The sequence below is a fragment of the Chiloscyllium punctatum genome, chromosome 8 (genome assembly GCF_047496795.1).
Source record: "Chiloscyllium punctatum isolate Juve2018m chromosome 8, sChiPun1.3, whole genome shotgun sequence".
NCBI classification, from domain to species: domain Eukaryota; kingdom Metazoa; phylum Chordata; class Chondrichthyes; order Orectolobiformes; family Hemiscylliidae; genus Chiloscyllium; species Chiloscyllium punctatum.
Genome location: NC_092746.1, coordinates 91,353,104 through 91,378,231, shown reverse-complemented (window position 1 = coordinate 91,378,231; position 25,128 = coordinate 91,353,104). Strand labels below are relative to the sequence as shown.

Sequence of the window (25,128 nt, the reverse complement as noted above, 5' to 3'; positions counted from 1 at the left end):
TGGTAGGGTGGAAGGTGAGCACCAGGGGTGTTCTGTCCTTGTTTCGGTTGGAGGGGTGGGGTCTGAGGGCGGAGGTGCGGGATGTGGACGAGATGTGTTGGAGGGCATCTTTAACCACGTGGGAAGGGAATTTGCGGTCTCTAAAGAAGGAGGCCAACTGGTGTGTTCTGTGGTGGAACTGGTCCTCCTGGGAACAGATCCGGCGGAGGCGGAGGAATTGGGAATACGGGATGGCATTTTTGCAAGAGGTAGGGTGGGAAGAGGTGTAATCCAGGTAGCTGTGGGAGTCGGTGGGTTTGTAAAAAATGTCAGTGTCAAGTCGGTCGCCATTAATGGAGATGGAGAGGTCCAGGAAGGGGAGGGAGGTGTCAGAGATGGTCCAGGTAAATTTAAGGTCAGGGTGGAATGTGTTGGTGAAGTTGATGAATTGCTCAACCTCCTCGCGGGAGCACGAGGTGGCGCCAATGCAGTCATCAATGTTGCGGAGGAAGAGGTGGGGAGTGGTGCCGGTGTAATTATGGAAGATGGACTGTTCTACATAGCCAACAAAGAGACAGGCATAGCTGGGGCTCATACGTGTGCCCATGGCTACCCCTTTGGTTTGGAGGAAGTGGGAGGATTCATAGGAGAAATTGTTAAGGGTGAGGACCAGTTCAGCCAAACGAATGAGAGTGTCGGTGGAAGGGTACTGTATAGTGCACAACACTAAAGAATGTGATGAGATTGTAGTGGAATGAGTCAGAACTACTTTGAAGAAAAAGTGCTCACGTATGCAATAAACCCTCGTGCAACATAAGATTTTTTTCTCAATTTTTGCTAAACTTGACTTTATGCACATTTCTCTCATGTTGTGTTCCAGAGCAGGTAAACAGATTTGTAGAAAGCCAGACATTGAACATTTATTGAGGGGCACAAAAGCACATGATGTAGGATATGATTTTTCGTTGGTTATTGCATTATGAGTTCCTAATTTACAATGCATCATGCAAAGTAATGCAGGGAAAGGAAGGTTGTTGACATCATAGGAAAAGCAATTTTGTTGACATCACATACATGGCTGAGGGAGGGACAAGATTGACAACTCAAAATTCTGGGGGATAAGATCTTAAGGGAGGACAGGGGAGGGTGAAAAAGAGGTTGTGGTGTTACATTATTAATTAGGGAGTCAGTTACTACAATAAAGGGGGATGGTAACTTGGAAGGGTCATCAAATGAAGCTTTGCGGGTGGAACTTAAGAATAAAAAGAGGCAGTCGCACTGAGGAGTACTGTATATTGTAGGTTCTTTTAAAAAAGACAGCAGGCAATTGAGGAGCAGATAATCACTGAAGTAAAAACAATTTGGTAATTATATATGGGGAATTCAACTTCTTTAACATTGATTGGGCTAACTTAGTATAAAAAGTTTAGAGAGAGCAGAGTTCTCAATATATTTGGAAGAGCTTTTTATATCAACAAAGTGGCAAGAAGGGAAGTGTTTTGGTGATAGTGACCACAGGGAAAAAACTTTGTCTATTTATCTTATCCATGCCCCTTATAATTTTGTAAACCTCTATAAGGTCACCCCTCAGCCTCCGATGCTCCAGGGAAAACAGCCTCAGCCTGTTCAGCCTCTCCCTGTAGTTCAAATCCTCCAACCCTGGCCAACATCCTTGTAAATCTTTTCTGAACACTTTCAAGTTTCACAATAGGAAGGAGACAAGAATTGCATGCAGTATTCCAACCAGGCCTAACCAATGTCCTGTACAGCCACAGCATGACCTCCCAACAGATCTTATTAAATAAAGCAAGATCTGGCCAAAGTGGACTGGATATGGCAATTTGAGGAATAATCCACAGCAGAACAGTTGGAGGTGTTCAATAAGGAAATAGGGAGCATACAGGCCCAACTTTTTCTGTTCAGGGTGAAATGTAGGAGCAGCAAGCCCAGAAAACCCTGGATGTCTAGGAATATTCAGAACTGGAAAAAAAGGAAAAGAGAGGCATATAACAGGTACAGAGGGAGCAAATCAACGGAGGCTGTAGTAGAGTGTAGAATGTGCCCAGGGGAACCTAAGAAATCAATTAGGAGAGTAAAGAGGGGGCATGAAAAGCAGTGGCAGGGAAGAGTAGACAAAAACCTAAGAGATTCCACAAGCATATTGAAGGGAAGAAGATAACCAGGGAAAGATTAGGGACCAAGGGGAAGATCTGTGCATGGAGTTGGACAACCTTGGAAGAGTGTTAAATGAGTTCACTCGGGAGAAGGAGGATATAGTTAAAAAGTTTGGGAAGGTGGACAGTAAGGTCCTTGAGCAGATTGATATAGAGAGTGAAGAGGTATTGGTGGTTTTGGTGGGCTTAAAATTGGATAAATACCCGGGTCTGGATGAATTGTGTCCCAAACTGCTGTGAATATGACAAGTGTCAGCCACCAGCCAAAATGAGGAAGAAGTTCTGTGGTTACAAGAGGATATAAACAGATTGACCAGAAGAACAGATCAATGACAGATGCAGTTTAATCCTGATAAGTGTCAGATGATGTGCTTTGGAAATATAACATGACAAGGAATTAGTTGATGAAAGGAAGCTCTGAGGAACAGAATGATCTTGGGCTACTTGTCCACAAATGTCTGAAGATTCTAGATTAGAGTGGTGCTGGAAAAGCACAGCAGTACAGGCAGCATCTGGGGAGCAGGAAAATCAACGTTTCAGGCAAAAGCCCCTCTATTCCTGATGAAGGGCTTTTGCCCGAAACATCGATTTTCCTGCTCCTCGGATGCTGCCTGTACTGCTGTGCTTTTCCAGCACCACTCTAATCTCGAATCTGGTTTCCAGCATCTGCAGTCCTTGTTTTTACCTAGTTGAAATCCCTGAAGATGGCATGGGCGGGTTAATAGGGTGTATGGCATATGGGACACTTGCCTTTATCAAATAAGACATAGATTATAAGAGTTGTACAGAACTTTGGTTGAGCCACAGCTGGAGTACCGAATGCAGTTCTGGCTACCGTACCATAGGAAAGATGTGATTGCCTTGGAAGAGTGCAAAGGAAAGTAATCAGGATGCTGCCTGAGATGGAGCATTTCAGCTATGAAAAGAGGCTGGATAAGCTCAGATTGTTTTTTTTGGAACAAAGGTGGTTGATGGGGAACCTGTTAGAGATGTATAGAACTGGGTGGCATGGTGGCTCAGTGGTTAGCACTGCTGCCTCACAGTACCAGGGTCCCAGGTTTGATTCCAGTCTCATGTGACTGTCTGTGTGGAGTTTGCACATTCTCCCCGTGTCTGGGTTACCTCCAGGTGCTGTGGTTTCCTCCCACAGTCCAAAGATGCGCAGGTCAGGTGAATTGGCCATGCTAAACTGCCCATAGTGTTAGGTGCATTAGTCAGAGGGAAATAGGTCTGGGTGGGTTATTCTTCGGAGGATCGGCGTGCACTGGTTGGGCCAAAGGGCCTGTTTCCACACTGTAGGGAATCTAATCTATGACGGACATTGACAGGGTGTATGGAAAGCAGCTTTTCTGCTCAGTTGAAGGGCCAATTGCAAGGGGTGCAGCTTTAAGGTGAAAGATAGAAGTTTAGAGGCGAGATGAGGAAATTTTTTTTTGTGCATGAGGATGATTGGATCGGAAATGGCAGTAGAGGCAGGTAATCTTGACTGTTAATTGGAAGAGTATTTGAAATGCAATAACATTCAAGGCTAAGAGGTAAAAACAATGACTGCAGATGCTGGAAACCAGATTCTGGATTAGTGGTGCTGGAAGAGCACAGCAGTTCAGGCAGCATCCAAGGAGCTTCGAAATCGATGTTTCGGGCAAAAGCACGTTTCTTTCAGCACCACTAATCCAGAAACTGGTTTCCAGCATCTGCAGTCATTGTTTTTACCTCTTAGCCTTGAATGTTATTCGAAGCTCCTTGGATGCTGCCTGATCTGCTGTGCTCTTCCAGCACCACTAATCCAGAATTCAAGGCTAAGAGCCAAGCACTGGCAAATGAGACTACTGTAGATGTAGTGTAGCTTTGATGGCACAGACTCGATAAGCCAAAGGGCCTTTTCTGTAAGTATGATTCTATCGAAGAATAGAAGCCTGGTACTCTTAAGGTGTGAAATAAAATTGAAGCTTTGAAATGCCTGTGGAGATTTCTTTGCAGCCAATTCACTGTGAAGTTGAGGCATGGAGGTCCTGCTGATATGCTTGCTGTGGAGAAATTCAGAAGATGGGGACGTTAAATCCAAGTGAAATAATCAATGAATATAAGGATAAAGGACATAAGAAATGTTAGCAGGATTAGACTCTACAGCTTCTTCTCCACAGTTTAATAAGATAATTCTTGATCATCAGCTTTAACTACCCATTCCCCATATCCCTGGATTCCATGACCGAGTCAAAATACAGTCTCTGTCAGCCATAAATATAATCAATGATGGTGTATCCACAGCCTAGGAGTAATAAAATACAGACAGTTCCCAAGTTGCGAACAGGTTTCATTCTTGAGTATGTTTTTAAGTTGATTTGTATACAAGTCCGAACACAATACAGGGCAATATAAAATAGCTATTCATTAGTATGAGGAAATATTCGCACGTTAGATTTAAAAAAATAATATTAATACACCCCTGTATTGATTTTGTTCATCAATACAAGTATTCATAAGTCAGGCATTCATAAATTGGGGACCACCTATACAAAAATTAATGACTTTTTAAATGAAAATGTTTCTTCTTGTCTCCTCTTTAAATGATTGACTCCTTATCCTAAGCACAGGATGACGCTGTAGATTCTCCAGCCAGTACAGGCAAACCTCTCTACTGTCTACCCTATCAGATTCATATATTTCATGAGAACATCTCATTTTTAGTGACATTCTAAAGAGTATATACCTAATTTACTCAGCTTCTCACATAGGACAACTTTCTCATTCCATCTAGTAATGCACAGCCTCCAATATAAGAACATAATTCCTTGTAAATGGAGACCAAAATTTTTCACAGTAGTTTAAGTCTGGTATTATCAAAGCCCTGTACAATTCCAGCAATAATTCCTTATTTTGGTTGGTCTCCTTGTAATAAAGACCAACGTATCTTTTGTCTATTTAATTGCTTCTTGTACTTGCATGCTAACTTTGTGTTCATTTATGAGTGCACCCAAGTTCCTTTGAACATCAACATCTATAACTTCTGTGTCCTTGTTAAAAAAAAATTCTGCTTTTCTGTTCTTAGAATAAACTCATAACATGCCCTTCATTAGACTCTCTGTAGCCCAAATATCCTTATAAATGAGTCATTAAAGGCTCTACTCATTCCACATCTGTGCCATGCTAACCAGGGGAGGATCCTAGCTCAATCCTGAGTGTGCCAACCTACCTGATCTTGAACTAGGAAGCAGCAAGATGATATTACCTTCAATATCCCTGGGATACAAACATCAAACTTTCTCCAGAGTTTCTGCTTTTAACTATTCAATACCTGCTGCGGATAACTGTGAACATGACACTGGAATAGATCAAGACTGTCAAGATCCCAAGGAACTGTGCTCCAGTATTCCTTTAGGAAAAATATGTTAAGTAAAAATGCTGATACCAATAACTTCCATGAGTAGAAAATTAGTTTTTGATGTCAGTGGTTGGACCAGAGTCTGAAGAGACTTTACAATAAATATTAAAAACAAAGTTGAAACCATGCATCAAGGTTATTTCCAAACGCAAGAGGCAATTAGATAATTCCTTAGGCTGTTGATGGATTTCTGCCAGGAAGTTTTCCCTTGGTAAACTAACGACATTTCTTTGTATTAAAGTGTGCATTATCCAGCAACAGATATGCAAAGGAATTGCCCAGTAGGCTTTTGTTTTACTCCCGCAAGTTACTGTACAAATTTAAAGGGACAGTGTTTCCATAATGAATTACTTTAACAACTTGTTGTTTGTTGCCATCTTGTCACTGTGCTATTGCACACAAACTGCAAAATAGTTTCTTTGCTGAATGCCATTTCATTGTGTGCTGCATTTGAACAAATACATATCGTAAACAGTGTTTCATGAAAGCGGTTTCCCTTTAAATGGGACAAACATGGGTCCAGCAGAACAAATTTTACATACCTGAATTTTCAGTAGTCTTAATAAGTAACTTCTATAAATAAGCACATTCTTTCCAGAATGATTTGTCATACAGGTGAGTAACAAATAATATTCACAAGCTTTTGTAAATGCTGGGTCATACTAGTGTTATACAAAGCTCTGTTCACAACTGTATTGGAAAGTGTTGTTGATTAGTTTATTCAGTATTTTATGTTACAAATAGTTCAGTTCTATTTAACTCTTTCATTGGCCAGTTTATCACTTTGGAGGGTGGTTGTGAGCTAGCAGTGACATGTGAGGTTTGCACAAAGCTATCTCAGACTCTTGATGTAGTCATTGGCCTACTGTCTGCAGCAAATTAAATATGGCATACCACAAATCCAATGGCTGTGACGGGCTAAAAATTTATTCACTACAAAAATACATAAGCAATCTGATAACATTAAATGTGGGATATATACGATTATAAAGTTAAAGATTATACTTGATCTCAAAACCAAGTATCCGTGTTTATGATAGATTTTTAAAATTAATGATGCTTGGAATATAGACATAACTGCTATCTTTGCCCATCCTAGTTGTCCCACTCTAGTTTTCTCCAGTTTGAGACAATTGATTGGCTTGCTGGGCTATTTCAGAGGACATAAGAGTTAATGAAGTTGATGTGAAATTGAACCCATCTAAAGTCAGACTTGGGACCAACAGATTTCCTCCTCTAGAGGACATTAACCCAAACCAGTTGGATTTTTAGAAGAATCTAACAGCCTTCTTTTGCCAGTCATTTTTTTAAAAAAAGACCTTAATTGTCAGATTTGATCTCTTGTTCTCAAAAAAGCCTAGGGCTCTGGATTACTAGTCAAGAGACATAACTCTTCCCCAACTATACTCCTTTCCATCTATTCACAGAATATTGGGAGAAGAATGTTTGCAGTTTATTAGAAATATTTTGTCTAGAGTTTACGCAGTGAATGTGCTCACTAGTCATTTTGATGCACTCACTAATCTTGATGTCCTTATGCGTTGTTGCAATGAAAGGATACAGCATTTAGTGTAGTTCTTTTTAAGGGCAGTACATTTAGTCAGAGATAACAAAAGCCATTAATATTCTGCAGCAGCCTTGTGTTTCCTGTTACTTTCAAAAAGATTAACATGTCTTTAGAGTTCAGTATTTTTGAAAATATTATCTGATAACTGAGAAGTAATATGGCCTAGTGATGGCTTTATATTTAATATACTTTATGTGCAATTGATTTTCTTAGTAATGAGGTTTGTTATGGCTAGAGGTAAAAGCTTTGTGAAAATGATTTTTTAGGTCATGAATTAACTATAGATCTATATTATGTTTTAGTTCTATATGAGTCCCGAAGTTATTACCTGCCGAGGCCATTCAACAAAATCAGACATCTACAGTCTTGGTTCTACAATCATCCACATGCAGACTGGGAATCCACCCTGGGTGAAGAGGTATCCTAGGTCAGCTTACCCATCATACCTGTACATTGTAAGTTTTTCCATAACTAAATTTATTTTTTTTTAAAAAGTAGGTATTACATTAAAGTTAAGGGCAATGTTGAATAAAAAGGCTTAATTGGATAAATATGAATATAAAGAAATTGCATTGTTGCAAAACAGTGGATTGCAATTTTAAATTGAGAAACCTGGCTGAGGGGCCAAGATACCAGGTGAAGGTCACCACCAAATATGACAAAGAATATCAAGAAGTAGTAATTAGATTTGGTCATCTGATGGGTAGGTAAGTAGATTCAGACATAACTGAGAAATGTAAGAAGTACTCCAATTTTATGATCCAATGGAAGCATCAATTCTTTTTAATTAGCTAAAGCAATTTTATTGAAAAGGGATATTTATCCTTTTTTAGAAGCAAAACTGAATGATTAAGTGTAAAACTAACTGCTGCTGTTGTGGAGAAAATATAGAGAGTCACCAGGAGATGCAGAGAGTTCTTCAAAAAGTAGGTCTTTTATTTGCAAACAAAAAACCGTGACACTGAGAAAGCAAGTTCTCGAATGCCCACAAACCTAATGGTCCGTGGATTTTTATCATGTTTCTGTTAGCTTATCAGCATGTCCAACTATATTAATCAAAGTACCTCACTCTAGCTACACAATAAACCATTGGTGTTAGTTCCCATTATCTCTTTAGTTGTACATTCTACTTACTGTTGTTCTAATGTCACGGTTAAATATTTATTGTTAATTCTGCTACAGTGATCTTCAATTCCAGACTAACCTGTCATGAGAGATATTTAGCTATTCCATCTATTACAACAGTCTCCTGTCTCAAGCTGACTCTACTAACTATTAATAAGATATTTTAATGTCATGTCCCAAATATTTATTGTCCCAATCCTGTCATAATAACACTTAACAGAGGAACTTGCTTTATTACTTGTATTATCTCATCTCGCCATAGTGACCTTTCAGCTTTAACCCTACTCTGCTAATTGGTGTAAGAACATTCCACTATTTTTATCCCATCTTGCCTTCCACAGACCACAGATTGCCAGTGGTCTTCATGCTTTAACCTTTCCCATGCTTTCATATTCATTTTCCATACTGTCAATTAAAATTTTGCTGTAATAATACCTCATGATGTGTGAAGTTAGTCAGTTGTTTCCCTACAAGATTTTGCTTACAACATTATCATCCACTAAGTTGTAAAAAGCGCAACTATCAGTGGCATAGTGAGGCAATCTGGACATCTGAGTGAACAGGACAGCAATTGATATATCTCTTCAACCAATAATATTGAATGATTGAGAAATTAATACTGGAAAGAGAATGACTGAGTGTGGATTAAAATGGGTAAATTTAGTATCAAATTAGATTTCGAAAGAGAAATAAAGGGAAAGGAAGGTTCAGGGGTTTAAAATTTTAGAAATAATTAAGAGAAAGGAGTATGTTTTACCAATCTTTTCTACCAATCTCTTCTAATGGACATTGAGTATGTGTCCTATAGAGCAGGAACAGCCTGGAGTGTTTCCCAGTTTATTGGTTTGTTAATCCATTGAGATGGAGGAATTAAGAATGGGCTTCTTTGCTCTCACTAGGGAGGAGGAAGTTGACCAGAATTTCAGCTCCCACTCCCCAACTTCACAGATCCTGTCATTTCAGTTAAGAATAGAATCAAACTGGACCCTTGTCTGAAGTAAAAGGGCAATTGTGTTTAATGTACTGGAAACTGCTTTGTATCTATGGAACAAGGTACCCTAAATGAAAAGTGGGGATGAGAGAAAGTTAGTGAGAAAAATGAGTGTGGGCTCAAAACTAAATTGTAAATATAAGCAGAGTAGTGGCTTGCTTCTTGCTTACCTTTTTGATGGTCTTCTTTTTGTATTTGTAAATTTGAGTTCTGTTGTTAATTCTGTGTCTTTCCCTGAAGATCCACAAGCAAGCTCCACCATTAGAAGACATTGCAGAGGACTGCAGCCCTGCCATGAGGCAGTTTATTGAAGCCACTTTGGAGAGAAATCCAAAACAGAGGTGGTGTGCAGGACAGTTGTTAAGACATACAGCACTTAGCCCTCCACCTGAAGACCAACCACGTTGCCAGAGCCTTGACTCAGCTCTCTTTGAAATAAATCGCACCTTTAAGAGAAAAGAACTGGAGTTACCTGAACAAATTTGTGGTATGTCCTTTCAATTTGTACCTGATGGGGCAACAGAAGTTATTTTTAAACCAATAACATGGATAATTTTAACCTGCCTCTCCAGCATGGAGATCCATGGGATCAGCTGGAACTACATTTTACACCAGCCCAGTATTGCTTTCCGAGTCTGATCAGGTGGAGTGTGAAACCAGTATTCCACCTGATCCCATCAGTTTCTCAGTGGGCGAAGAAAGTCCAGATTTCCCCCCCCAATTATTTTAACCTGTGATCATTGACTAGGATGAACTGTGGTTTAACTCTGCCCCTCTCTCTCCCCATATCACCACGTTTGATTAACCTATCAGGGTTAGAATCTGGGTTCACATCAATAAATAAACAAGCTTTTAGAAAGTATCATGCATGACCTCAAAATGTCCCAAATTGCTTTATAACCAGTGACATTCTTCGCAGATATATATTTGCAGTGTAGGAAACATGACAGATTTTCAGCAAACAGCAATGACAGAGTGACGAGGTAATCTGCCTTCTGTTAGTTGAGGGATAAATGTTGATCAAGTCATTGAGGTGAACTTCCCTACAGTCTCTTGAACATTGAGAGAGCAGACAGGGTGTTGCTTTAACCTCTTGCCTTCACAACAATACCCTAACAATCCAGCAGTCAGTCTGAGCTGAGTTAGCATGACACCCAGGTTTATGTGCTCACGAAAAGAGTGGCCACTGGAGTGTAAAGAGTGGACACATCTGAGTAACTGTGCGCTCAGCATGAGTTAGTGCCTTCAGGAGTGGAGGTGAATCAATTTGAGCTGGGGATTGTGTAGATGCGGGGAATGTGAGAGTTGCAAATATTTTTTAAAATCCTGAAGCGCACAACACAAATTGGTGTTTCTCCATTCAAATCCAGTGTACAGTTACAAATTGAGTTGAAGTAAAGGCTGAGATCAATAAAGATGTAAAAGATACAGAGGAAGAATGTTGCTGTAACAGTGGCTAGATTCAATCCTGAGGGATAAAATTTCCACTGTTTATGAATGATAATAAATAACATGTTTGAGGAAAAATAACAAGGTTAATGGCCTTGTTTAAATAGCAAACAAAGGGATATCATCTGAAGGTATTAACCAGTTTGTTCAAAATATCACTAAAAGACATAGTACTTCGACTTATGATCTGACCAGGATAGTTAAGCCCCTTGTTTTAGCATAGTATCTGACCTACAGTATTTTACAGTTCAGTTATCTTTACCTTCTAGTTGTAGCTTGGGAATATTTTATTCTTAATGGCTTTGTTCAACTGGTAATTGTTGTCTGTAAATTTCTCCCCTCCTTTCCTAAAGTCACTGGTTACATTTTAAGACCTCATTAAACTCTATGGTCCCTAGTATATCTGCCACCAGTTTACCCACACATTCAGCTTCTTTGCTTCTACCTGGTTATGGTTCAGCAGAACGGATGTATTGATGATTGTTAGTTAATTGGCAATGTGATTCCATGGTGTTTAGTTGAAAGCATGCATTTGGATAGGAGTTTATTTTAATTTCCATCCCTGTGCCCCATCTGTTCAAAAATAGCGGCTACCAAATTCAACTGTCAATTTGGAGGAAAAAAGGAACAGCGCTGAGGTACTTAAAATTAAATGGAATTTTGGGTTTTATTGCAGGATGAATGTTTTACATTTATAAATGGGAATAATAAGCAAGATCATATTGGAGTACTGTGTATAGTTCTGAGTTTCATAGTGTGGAAAAGTGAAAACAATAGAAAAGGGTATATCATAAATTCATTGATATTCGGCCTGGAAATAGTAAATCAGACTTGTAAAATTAAACTGTCTTTGTTAGAACAGAAGAGATAATGGGATGATTTGATAAAGATTTTTAAATGATGCCCACACTGGATCAGTTAGTAATGAAAGCAGAAAGCATTATTTTTGAAATAACTTGAATAAGTTTGATTTGATTTATTGTAGTCACGTGTACCTAAGTACAGTGAAGTACTTTGTTTTGCAAGCAGTACAGGCAGATCATAGCAAACAAGAACATACAGATCATAGGGTACTTGGACAGAACAAGGTATGCAGGGTTACACCTGCACTGGAGTATGCAAAGCAAGATCAAATTAGTTGAAGGTCGAGAGGTCCATTCAGCAGTCTAATGATGGCAGAGAAGAAGCTGTTCTTGAACCTGTTGATGCGTTCAAGTTTCTGTATCTTCAGCCTGATGGAAGAGTTTGGAAGGGATCATTACCAGGATGGGAGGGGTCTTTGATGTTGGCAGCCTTCCACGGCAATGCAAAGTCTAAATGGAGTCTATGGATGGGAGGTTGGCAACCATGCTAGTTTGAGCTGTGTACACAACTTTCTGTAGTTTCTTGCAGTCCTGGATAGAGCAGTTGCCGTACTAGGCCATTATGCACCCAGATAGAATGCTTTTATTGTGCATCTGTAAAAGTTGGTGAGGGCTGTTGTGGATGTGCCAATTTTCCTTAGCTGCTTGAGGAAAAAGAGGCAATGTTCCTCTTAACCATCACATATGTGTGGGATGTCCAGGATAGATGGTTGGTTATCATCACTCGTAGGAACTTGACACTCTTGATTAAGTGATTACTTAAATAGGGAATACGGACTAATGGGAACATGGAAGTCACGTGGAATTAAGGATGTTGCTTGTGTAGAAGATAAAAGTTAAACCAGCCTGGTTTCAGTGTTGTTTCTGTTGTGAGAGTAATTATACAAACTGGATGTCGTATTCAAGTTGTTTGATAACAAAAGACATTCAGTGATCCAAGCCTAAACCATACCCAGCTCATTTTCCAGCAAAAGCACAAGTCAGAATAAAGCACTGATGCTTCACATGAACCTGTGCACTACCTTCCTTTATCCCAGATTTTGTGTACTGTTCTTTCAATTTATTTTTTTTTAATTCCAAGAATTTAAAAAATGCTTTAAACTGTTGGGAGTCTGCATTTTTTCTATTTATTGTGTACACTAGTTTTACATAAAATGCAATTTTGCTACAGACTGAGTGCTAAAGGGATCTTCTCCATAGATGTTAAAATCACACAACATCAGATTATAGTCCAACAGGTTTATTCGGAAGCACTAGCTTTCAGAGTACTGCTCCTTCATCAGGTGGTCAATTTACAAATTACCATGTACAATAAATAAAAAGTGCTGACTCCCAACTGTTTAAAGCATTTTTAAAATTCTTGGAATCAAAAACAAATTGTAAAAGACTGTACACAGAATCTGGGATAAAGGAAGGTAGTGCACAGGTTCATGTGAAGCATCAGTGCTTTATTCTGACTTGTGCTTTTGCTGGACAATGAGCTGGGTATGGTTTAGGTTTGGATCACCGAATGTCTTCTGTGTCAAACAACTCGAATACAACATCCAGTTTGTATAATGACTCTCATAACATAGACGTAACATTGAAACCAGACTGGTTTAACTTTTATCTTTTACACAAGCAGCATCTCTAATTCCACAACTACCTGATAAAGGAGCAGTACTCCAAAAGCTAGTGCTTCCAAATAAACCTGTTTGACCATAACCTGGTGTTGTGAGTTTTAACTTTGTACACCCCAGTCCAACACTGGCACCTCCAAATCTCCAAAGATAAGACTGGTAAAATTAAACCGAATCTGGTAGAAATTCAGCAGTAAACCTTAACTGTAATGTGAAATGAGAGCTTAGTTTTAGAACAGTACAAGTATTTTTTTATATCCAATAGTGTAATACTTGTGCGCACAAAGTAATCACATATACAAATTTCCTTGTTTTGCAAATAAAAACATATGCAGGCATATATTCACTATTGAGATAATGTGACCTATCTCCCACCAATCAGCTTGTTAAGAGTTGATGGGTTGAGTTTTGAATTTCTTACCCTATCACAGGCCTCGACAGTGGCAGCCAGTTCACCAGAACAGTGCCAGCCTCTGCGTCATAAAGCCCTAATTAAGGCATGCTCCCCAGGATCCAGTGAGAGGAAGGTTTCGTTTCTTCTTGTGGCAGATTGGGGTTCATAGGCAGAAACAAGTTGGAGCCAAGGGAATGGATTTGGCTGTCAGTAACCAACCATCAAATCAGGACCTCTGATTCCCTCTCACTGAGTCAATTGGAGCTCCCTTCCTCGTGAGGCTCAGTCACCCTGGTTCCCCGGCCTGGAAACCAGCTACCTTCTCCTGTCTACTGGGAAGACAGGTAATCAGGGAAGTGATGAACTGAGGGCTTTAAGTGATTGTTAATTGACCACTTAAGGGCCTTAATTAGTGAGGGGTAGGGAAAATTCTGCTCATTTTGCTGCTTTTCTTTAAATAATCCTGCAAAATAAATCAGCCCCTTGAGGAAATAAATTAGGCTTTGTAATGTTGGGAAAGCAGAAAAATGCAGAATTGTATGTAGCAGATGGAAGCATCCAGTGCAGATCATCTACATAGATAAGAGATTAGGAAAACAATCTCATCCACTGTTACATTGACAAGTGTAATCTCATCATGATCCTTGAGGGCAGAGCTGTAAAGTTATGTTACCAAACCTGTCCTGCACAGTACTGAACTCTTGGAGTCATCGTGAATGTCAACAAGCAGCCCAACACCCACAGCCTTGTCGAATAAATATTAGTATGGGATCCTGTGGTTAGGTGAGGCACAGAAAAGGCAGATTGTTCGTGACTGGGAGATTGCAATCAACACTGCCCTATGTAATGGTGCAAATTACAGTTAAGTGGGGGGTAAGGGCGCCTGTTCTCTTATTTACTGGGATTGCTTTATGTTGATGATTGTAGAGGAAATTCCTAAACCACCTCACATTTTGCCCATTACACCCATATAAACTCAAAACAGCTGCGCTTCTCTGGCAATGGCAGGTGACTCTTTAATTTTCCACTTAGCCTTTGGGCTGGGCATCTTTCTTGTTCCAGTACAGTAGCTGGCAGCCTGTTGCTACCAGATTAAAATGACCCTCCTGATTTTTGCCTCAATATTGGCATGCGATCTCCTTCACTTCTCTTCCAATAGATCACAGATCCTAGAATTTAAAGGCCAATTGGTTAGGCTCACATTAAAAACCAGTGACCCAACTCTATTTTGATTTAGTCCCTACCCTCCCCTTCACTGTTTTGATCACACAGCATTACCCTTTGATGTGAAGGGCAGTGCTTGTCACTGCCCACTCGGGTGTTTTCCTATCTTCCTGGTGGTGGAAATTGAATAAAGATTCGTGCACCTTGTGTCTCTCACTGTGTCTCACACCTACACACACACACACACCATGGGAAAAAAATAAAAAAAAATAAAAACCAGTGACCAGAAGGAGGACCTGACACTAATTGGTGCTTTCACCTCCCCCATTCATTCAGCATAAATGTCAGAAACTGCCAGAGTATTACTGCGCAGAATGATTGCAACATTTCTGAAGCTGAAATGTTGAAAGTTGAGACAGAAGTGCTGAAGCAATATATATTATTTCCTTTCCTGTAATACATGGTTTGGTTTTAGGAAGTTCTTGAGTAGGGGGAAGCTTGATTTTCTTAACTTGATTTTATGTTACTTCCAGATACTTCTGTGAGCAGCACTGAAGAATCAACTGTGGGGAAAAGGAATCGGTCTCTCTATATTGATCTGGGTGCCTTGGCTGGATACTTCAACATCATCAGGGGTCCTCCTGGGGCAGAATATGGCTGATTTGTTTTCCCTTCATCTGCCGGTTTCATAGTGTTGCAAAGATCAAGCTACCTGTTGTAGAATCAGAGGAGTCAGTCTGGCGGAGGAGTCACAGAACATTTCATCATTGTGATAATGGCATTAAGAACAATTTTAAAAAAAATGTCGCATTACTAATTTTTTCTTAGCTAATATCCCCATTGTATGTTTCCTTAGTTTGAAAGGTGCAGTGATGGAAGAGGACAGTGTGAGGAATATGAATAATTCTTGACTGTCTCCCACAACAAAAGCACTGTCACTTCTTTTAGTCTGTTATACTTAATTTGAGTGATGGATAAATGTTCCCAGTCTCCCCTTCTTTGCTTTCAGTGATTATCGCTGATTAATGTATTTCTCTAATGGAAAATTTATTCAAAATGATGAGAAAGACTTGTCAGAATACATGTGTTCCTATGGAAATAAGAACATGTAGAATAAGAATAAATGCCATGCAGATGACTAAATTGCACACAGTGTGTGCTGTGGGTTTACAGTAACCCTGTAGCTCTGTACCTATAATGAGCTGATAGTTCTGTACACCCTATGGGATGGCTTAGCCTCTGCTTTGTTCTGCAAAGAGTTAGTTAAGCAATAATGGAAACATAGCATGCATTAGCAGCATGTTGTGTCTTATAGTTATCTTTTTTGGCTGCCAAAAAGGATTTTTAAAAATGAAGTTATTACTGAGGTAGCATAACACCTAACATGTTGTTGTTAGCCTATTTTAACATTGTTACTGATTAACATATTTTATTTTCTGTTGGAAGACTCTGAGAAAATTTGCAGCTGAGCTGAATGAATGTTAATTGTTCTGCTGGTACCTGCAATATTCAAATTGTCACCGCCCCCCCCCCCCCCCCCAATCTGATGAAGTGCAATGTGATTATGTTATTGGTCTGGTAATTAATAACCTGAATTAATACTCCAAAGAATATTTGACAAAGTGAGAATATAAATTAATCTAATGAGAAGTTTGGAAATAATAAAAAATGGTGACCATGAAGCTATAGGGTTGTTATAATAACCCGACTGTTTCATTAGTGTAATCTTCAGGGAGAGAAACCTGTTGTCATCCATTCAGGTGCATCTATAACTAGACCAAAGCGATTGCATCTTAACTTCCCACTGAATTGACGAATCAAGCCCACTATCTTGCATTAAAATACCTAACAATACCCTCCAATATCATCTCAGGGAAACTAGAGATGGTCAATAAATGCTGGGTTCTCTCATAATGGCAAAATTCTGAGTGAATTGAAGAAATGCAGAAAAAAGATATTTGTCTAAATATTTCAGTGCATAATTCAAGCTAGTTAGTCGAGCCTGGAGAGGTTTACTGAGTATTACTGAAACCCTGGATTTGAATCTTGCAGGCACTTATGATACAAATTTTGCTTCATGTTGAGTATGAGTGTTCTCATTCTTTATCCGTGTAATGCTGTTATACATTTTAATTTTTAAAAAGTCCAAGATTACTGACAAGATTTTATTTTCTCATGAAAATGTTTAAAGTTCCTGTTGTGAAACGAATATTTTTTATCATTTTACATGTTTGATCTATATTCTTGTCAATCACTGATCTAAAATACACAAAGTTCAGACCTTCTGATAGGGTGCACACATACTAGATTGCTTCACCTTAAAGGGTGGCATCACTAGAAGCTTGTGATCATGTGATTTGGCTGACCGGGAGGTGAAGTGAACCCATAACACATTTTTCTTTAAGGAAACGTGGCAATGAAATTGCCAGAAACTGCAATCAGATTAAGTCAACACAGTTAGTTGGGCCCCAAAGATCAATCAAAATATCATCAAAATTGATCAATTTTGGAGCTCCATTGGTTTGTCGGTGTTGATCATTGCAACATCCTCAGACCAAGGTAGGAGGAAAATATCAGCAACCATGATCATTATAATTCATGAAAAGTATGGTTTCCACACAGTCGAGGTAGATTTGGCTTTGGCCAGGAGATCAAAAGGAATTGAGGCAAGTTACAGATGTTGATGCCTCATGTTTGCGTGATGTTGGAGAGGATAGTGTTTTTGTCAGTACGATAGAGTCAGGAAGGAACACCTGCTGCTCTGACTCCACAGTCAAGCATATTTTCTGGAAGGCATTTCTGGTGGGTTGTCACACAAGCAAAATCTCAATAACAGATTTTACATACCAGTCCTTTACCTGTTGTAACTAGCACATTTAATGGGGCTTAAACCTATGTTGGATGTCCACATGTGCTGGCTAAAAAATATATGACATGAATTTGGCAGTGGGATCAATGCTTGTGTGAAGTATTCAAATTAGAAAGCTAAACTTGGTGTGCCTAGCCAGAGATTAGTCATTGATGAGCAAAATAGGAGCCATATCTGGAGCCATTCTTAAGTGGCTCCTGGACTGGTAAATTGAAAAATGCTTTTTTTGGTTTTACAATAAGTTAAGTGGAGCCAGCCTCAACTCCTCTCAGGATTTGAGCTAAAGCTGGTTGCCTGAAGGAGAAGTGTTGCCTCAGGCAAGCTGTTAGTGGTAATGCGACATGTGCTGACATTTCACACTGATTTACAATGAAGAGGCCTGATGATCAGTTTCTATTCATCTTTTTGGTTTAAGTGCATAATTGACACAAAAATAGATCCATTCAAAATCTACACTGGATATGCTAAAGCAATCTAATCTCTTATGATCCAGTCAGAACCGCCAGTATATTAACTGATTCCCAGAAATTATCATCTGCTTCTCAGTCCCTCTGTCCCTTCTGCATTAAATGCTCTCACAAATTTATGATACATATCATATTTTGTTTAGTAATTGGCAGTTCACAATGAATGCTTTGTGAGAGCTATTTTCCAGTTGTAATCAATATGAAAACATTGTGGAAACAATTTGATTGATCTTGGACCTTGTACTTGATGTACTTTTTCTTCCTTATTGTTGTCTTTTCCAACTCTTATGAAGGTTTTGACTGATTTTAAGTGTACGATTTCATGGTCATCAGATTGTTTTGCAACTTTGTACACAAAAGTAATAGTTGAATAAACAATTATTTAAATTAACTATTTTGAAACAATAGATTGAGTTCTGAATATTTTTTCTTCTAGTAGTGAAATGATGTGAGCTGACAGTTGCATAGAAAGTGATAACTGACAATTCACAGAGACTGAGGCTATGAATTCCATGCTCATGAAGGCTATTAATTATGAATTGGTGTAGCATTTGTCAGTGTGCACTCCATAAAGTGATTTATTCCAGGTTTGCTCTGGTATTAACAAGATAAGTTACCATTGTTTCATAATTCCCTAATATAGTTGGTGGGTTAAACACACAGTGCAAATCACTTTCATCCACCCTAGTGATGGGGCATCAATTTTCTACACATCGAAACAGCAATATGCTGAGTAGCGGCAGCATTGAGAGAGCAACAGCTAGTAAAATGGTGAGTGCAACTTGGTGACCTCATTGGGAATTAAAACTGACAGCTAAATGGGCAACAAAAGTAGAGGTGGATGGCTTTTGCTTCATTTTCTGTTATAAGCACCAATACATGGCAGGGAGTGAGAAGCACAAATCTTGGCTGGCAGCAACCCATTATAAAACATGGGAATGGGGAAGATATGGTACTCCTCTGTGAAGGTGCAGGTGAAGTTCACAAAAAGTAAACTTTTTGTACAAAGTTTCAGTGGTGTCCAGTGATTGGAGCTTGCATTGTATGTGTTCAAAGAGGCTTTTAAAGCATTTTCCACATTTAACCAAACACTAATTTCAGGCAGAGACTAAGTATGCCTAAACAATAGACAATAGGTGCAGGAGTAGGCCATTCTGCCCTTCGAGCCAGCACCACCAATCATTATGATCATGGCTGATCATCCTCAATCAGTATCCTGTCCCTGCCTTATCCCCTTGATTCCACGATCCTTAAGGGCTCTAGCCAACTCTTTCTTGAAAGTATCCAGAGACTTGGCCTCCATAGCCTTCTGGGGCAGAGCATTCCACACACACCCCACTCTCTGGGTGAAGAAGTTTCTCCTCAACACTGTGAGGACCAAGACAGAAGTCACAATAGTTGAAATGTGGGACCTTGTGTCTGTTCTACCCCCAAACTGAGCAAGGCACTTACTTACTTCTATGTATGTCTAAGTAACGTCTGTTGAATGGAGCCAAATGCCAAGATATAGGATCATGCCTATCGTATCAAATTAGTTTGACAGCATTGATTAGGGAAGATCCTTTGAGCACAGTTGGCCAACTGTGTAATTCCTGCTTCTTCCCAGTGCATCACTTGTGGAAGAATTGGAAGATTCGATTTGGACTCTGCTGTTATCAATGAAAGACAGGGTATCATTAAACTATACTTGAACCAAGCTCCCAGGCCAAGTTATGTTGATAAATCTGCCAAGTTGAGGAATGAATATCTCTCATTCCTCATCTTCCCTATGATCTGCAACTAACCTGCAATTTGCTGACGCCAAAAGGAATTTTTATGCATTTTTGCAACTATACAGCCCTAAAACTATTTACATGTGGGCATATATTTTCTAATCAACCCGTTCTAGCTTGCCTTAAGTACTGAGGCCAAAGTGAAAAGGAAAAGGTGTTATGGTATCCACAAACGTATACCTTAAAAAGGCTTCATACTAAGACGCAATATAATGGGCTCACTAAAATATTCATTTTCTATAGTGACCCCAAGCTCCATTACTTGTATCCTACCTCCCACAAAGTATCACTCATCAGTCAACTTTCTCCTTGATGATCAACAGTGATTCCCAGCCTAATATTCCCACAATTTTAATATTCTTTTCCAGTCTACAAACCTTTCTTTCACCTCAGTTCTTTCTTTCTCTGCAATTACTTATAACTCAACAACCTTCTGAGATTTCTCTGCTGCTTTAATTCTGGCCTTTTGCACATCCCTGATTTCCATTGTGGCTATGCCTTTAGCTGCCTAGACTCTTAACTCTGGATTCCTTCTATAAACATCTCTGCCTCTATCTACCTCCCAGTAATCTTTTCATTAACCCGTTAAAACTTACTTCTAACACAAAATATTTGTTCAGCTTTATCTTATTATCTATTCATGGTCCAATGTTAAAACTTATCTGATAAGGTTCCTGTGAAATGTTTTAGGGCATTTTATACTGTTAGAGCCTCTATATAAGCACAAATGTTCATTGTGATGGAGCAGCAAACTTGTAATCAGTGAAGGGTGAGTCTTATAGGGATAGAGTCCTACCGTATGGAAACAGACTCTTCGGTCCAAAGGTCCATGTCGAACGTAATTCCAAACTTAACTACTTCCACCTGCCTACTCCAGGCCCATATCCCTTCTTATTCAAGTACTTATCCAAATGTCTTTTAAACTTTGTAACTGTGCCCACATCTACCACTTCCTCAGGAAGGTCATTCCACACATGAATCACTCTCTGTGTAAAAAAAAATGATCCCAGTGTCTTTAGGCCTCCTAGTCTTGAAATCCCCTAACCTAGGGAAAAGATTCCAAGCATTACCCTATCAATGCCCTCCACGATTTTATAAACCTGCATAAGGTCACTTCTCAACCTCCTGTGCTCCAGTGGAAAACAAAACAGCCTATTCAGCCTTTTTTATAACTCAAACCACCCACACCTAACAACATCCTAGTAAATATCTTCTGAACCCTCTCCAGCATAAGGTCCTTCCTGAAACAGGGAGACCAGATCTGGTCACCTTTAATAATGGAAATGAAGACCAAAATAAGTAAACAAGAACAGAACAGTTAGAAGTATTCCACTACACTGTGCACTACTTTGCAATAGGCAGGTGTAGATACCATCTTCACTGATTGCACAGTAGCATGGGGGGTAGCAAAGGAATTTACCGACTAGTCCTGAAATCACCCCTGAAAACATAATCATGTTTGGTGACCAACAGAAGTTGGAGACACAAATTATATTAAGAGTTACTTCTCCGATAGATATAGGACAGATGTCAGTAGTAGTTTCTTTACTCAGAGAGTAGTAAGGGTATGGAATGCTTTGCCTGCAACGGTAGTAGGTTCGCCAACTTTAACTACATTTAAATCGTCATTTGGACAAGCATATGGATGTACATGGAATAGTGTAGGTGGGATGGACTTCAGATTGGTATGACAGGTTGGCGCAACATCAAGGGCCAAAGGGCCTGTACTGTGCTGTACTGTTCTATGATCCATGCTCAATCACAGAATCACTTACCCCTCTCCCGTGCAGCTTCCAGTTCCAACAAATCATGGGCATTCCTCTCTCCCTGAGTCTGTAATTGGAGGAACAGGAATGGCAGGAGAGAGGAAATCTATGACTGGATGAGCTGGAGGAGTTATTCTGGCTGGTCCCGGGCCCACCTTGTAGCTATGTTTCAGGAGGACAGAGCAATCGGCTGTACAAAGAGATGAGAGAACCCTTTAGGAATAAACTCAAGTATCAGCTGTCCAGGGATGTGAGGGGATAGGGTCTGAATATTCAACAGGAAATAATGGCAGGGTAGGGCAACAAGCAAGGTCTGATTGTTGCGAATGGGTGAGGTGTAGTGAAAGACCTGTGTGACAGTGGAAACAGGAGTTTATTACAAATGCCTAGTACATTGCTCTAAATAAAGACAGTGCCCAGCAATTCATGACACACACAAGTTATGTTCTACAGAAAATGACATTGAGCTAAATTGTGTAAGATGTCCAATCACCCAGAGAAACCAGAAGTACAATGCAATGGTCCACAACAATGTGTGAGGATTGGCCAACCAAGGAACAATGCTAGAGAAGCCTCCAAAGGTCTGCCCATGGCACACAAGTGTGTGAACAAGGTCTAAAGGGGAACTGCAATGACATGGCTTACAGACTCCAATCAGTCAGTACATATGGTAAACTTAACACATCACATAGACAAAAGTTAAAAGAAATGTGGATACTGTAACCAAAAACAAAGGTAGAGATTGCTAGAAAAGTTCAGCAGGTCTGGCAGCATCTGTGGACAGCAATCAGAGTTAACGTTTCAGGTTGAGTGATCCTTCCTCAAAACATCACATGGTTGCTGTCTGACACTTCTGCCTCCCTAAAGAATGGACACTGTGTACTATATGCCAAGATTGATGCTGGCACCAGAGCAAATATCTTCCCTTCATTCATCTTACATGAATTATACATATAATGTGGTAGAGTCCACATAAACAAGCAAACTGCTTAAAATAGATATGACATTCCTCAAATCTGGTAGGATCTATCTTTAAAAACAATATGATCCCTCTGGATGGACACCTGAACCCTTTTACATTATTCAAACTGATGCTGCATCTGACATCGATTGCCAGTATTCACAGATTTATGTATTATCACAATCCAGAAGGTAACAGACTTGTCAGATGCAACACCAAAGACCAGAAAGAGTAACATCTATCCATCACCTGACTGAACCTTGACCCAGACCAGTTGGACACTATCAACAACTATAAACGTGATGCAGTATTACATCTGAAAGCTGATGTCCAACCCAGCATTGACTTTCCTTGTAAGTGCAGCACTAACATTCAAGAGAAGCTCAAACTGAATTTGGATTCAGTATTATAATGCAACACAATCTAGAAATTCAAGCATTACACTGATTGGTGCAGCTCCATTACATGTGTATTAAAGAGAGACAGCATGATGAATGTATGTAAGTATCTTCTTTATAAGTACTCATTTGATCATACAAAACTTGGGTTTTGCAGAAAAAGGACATATTTTGTCAAAGCTTTTTGTCTTGAACTCGCCAGGACAAGTGGCAAAAGTATATATAGTTTATATAAGCTTATTGTATATATTATACAAATAAAGGAGAAAACCAATATTTATAATGTATGAGAGGAGAGTGTTGATTGGTGGTGAGTGGACTTTGGTCAAGGTAGTGCCATATAAAATGCAGCCGTTAAAGTTGATTGACAGTTAATTTCCATGCTTTATTGAGATGTCATATCAGGTAGGTTGACTCTGAATGGTCAGGGTGATTTTAGATACGGTCAGTCTCTTGCTTGTTATGAACAGCCAAAGGGATTTGCTATTTAATATGATCCACCAATGTTCAATATTAGCTGTGATTCTGCAATTGGACAACAATCTGTATGGATTTTGTATGTTCTCCCTGTGTCTGTATGAGATTCCTCAGATTAGGTGTTTGTTATCTGATTTCTTATGGATTAGGTGGATTGGCTACGCTAAATTGCCCATTGTGTCCAGGGATGTGCAGGTTGGCCATAGGAAATGCAGGGTTACAGGGTACGGGACAGATGATCTGGGTGGGATGCTCTTCAGATGGTTGGTGTGGACTTGATGGGCCAAATGGCCTTCTTCCACACTAAAGGGATTCCATGATCTGATGAGCTCTTGCAGACGAGCCATGGTCCACAGTCAACATTTTGAGGGGAAACGTGTCAAAGAAGGTATTGGTTCATATGCCACTCAAAGGAGCATATTAATGTTTGAATAAACCAAACAAGTCACAGAGATACAGAAGCTGCTGCCATTAAAGAACCTACGATGTACAAAGACAATAATAACAGACATAACAAGACTCATTAATTCAACTGGCTTTGCCACAGAACTGTATTGTTCTGTTCCAGGGCACAAGATATAACACAATTAGCAATTCATTTGATGCAAGAGATCAACTCAAATTATTGTTAATTTACTTGCATGCAAAAACTTTAAGATCATTCAGAAATGAGGACCTTGGATACTTCTCTTTTACTCCTGGGTTGGCTTGGTTCGGCCCTTGGGAAATTACTCTGTGCGAATGTTTTTCAAGTGTGTTGTGGGCTTCCTGTTTGAAAAAAAATGCATCTTTTATCAGTGGTGGCGTCAAAACCATGCCTACCAGCATTTGAGAAAGAAATATTCTTTTGTACTTTTTTTTTGAAAGTCCTATCTTCTCAGTTCCTTCTAATTTTCTGTGGTAAACACTGCCGAGAAGATACAGCGTGATATTCAGGTAAAGGTAGTTGTGGTGTCGCAGGAGTATAAAAAATATAATCAGCAGTTCATCAAGGGGAAATTCTACTTAAATCAGAGATCAGATTAAAGTTCTAACTTAATTAATTTTCTTTTCATTGTTATAGGGTAATTCAGATTTAACAGAGACCACATCGGCCATTCCTTTTGTGCAGGTTGGGTTTGTGGATTAAATACTATCCCATGTTGTTCAGATTTCATTATATTTTAGACCAGAAATTGCTGTGAAATCACTTCATTATAAAAATGCATTAATGGCACCCACCATTATAGATTTTGTAAAAACCTGCAGCCTAAAATAGTTATTCCGTGAGTCACAATTCTCCACAAATTGACTAACAATCTGTTTCTTTCTGCTAAGGCTTCACTACAGCTGTTTTTACTGTGTGATTTCCCTTTGAACTTGATATTTTGTCAATAAATATTATCCTGCCTGTTGTTGAAAACAGTTATGGAGTCATAGTGTCATACATCATAGAAACAGGCCCTTTGGCCCACCATGTACATGCTGCCTTAGAACAAAGAACAGTATAGCAGAGGAACAGGCCCTTCCTTTGGCCCACCAAGGCAGCACTGACACATGACACCTTTCTCAACTAAAAACCCTTTGCCTGTGTGATCTGTGCCCTTCTATTTGCTGCCTATTCGTGTATCTGTCAAGATGTCTCTTAAATGTGGTTATTGTATCTGCCTCCACCATCTCCTCTGGCAGCACATTCCAGGCACTTATCACTATCTGTGTAAATAACCTATGT

General features: G+C 39.4%; 1 protein-coding gene and 1 long non-coding RNA gene across 5 annotated transcripts in view; one reads left to right on the top strand and one right to left on the bottom strand.

Moving 5' to 3' along the window:
• map3k8 (mitogen-activated protein kinase kinase kinase 8) overlaps window positions 1–18,397 on the top strand; it is a 65,339-nt gene extending 46,942 nt beyond the window's left edge. For all 4 annotated transcript variants that reach the window (XM_072576053.1, XM_072576051.1, XM_072576050.1 and 1 more), the window contains exons 6-8: window positions 7,405–7,557; window positions 9,459–9,705; window positions 15,241–18,397. In XM_072576053.1, the coding sequence (XP_072432154.1) occupies window positions 7,405–7,557; window positions 9,459–9,705; window positions 15,241–15,368 (528 nt within the window). In that variant the 3' untranslated portion in view covers window positions 15,369–18,397. The remainder of the gene's footprint in view (window positions 1–7,404; window positions 7,558–9,458; window positions 9,706–15,240) is intronic.
• LOC140480747 (uncharacterized) overlaps window positions 1–24,187 on the bottom strand; it is a 29,837-nt gene extending 5,650 nt beyond the window's left edge. Inside the window, exons 1-2 of the long non-coding RNA XR_011961391.1 lie at window positions 24,094–24,187; window positions 9,389–9,664 (exon numbers count right to left, since the gene is read on the bottom strand). This is a non-coding gene — a long non-coding RNA (uncharacterized lncRNA). The remainder of the gene's footprint in view (window positions 1–9,388; window positions 9,665–24,093) is intronic.
• Between the last annotated feature and the right edge of the window lie 941 nt (window positions 24,188–25,128).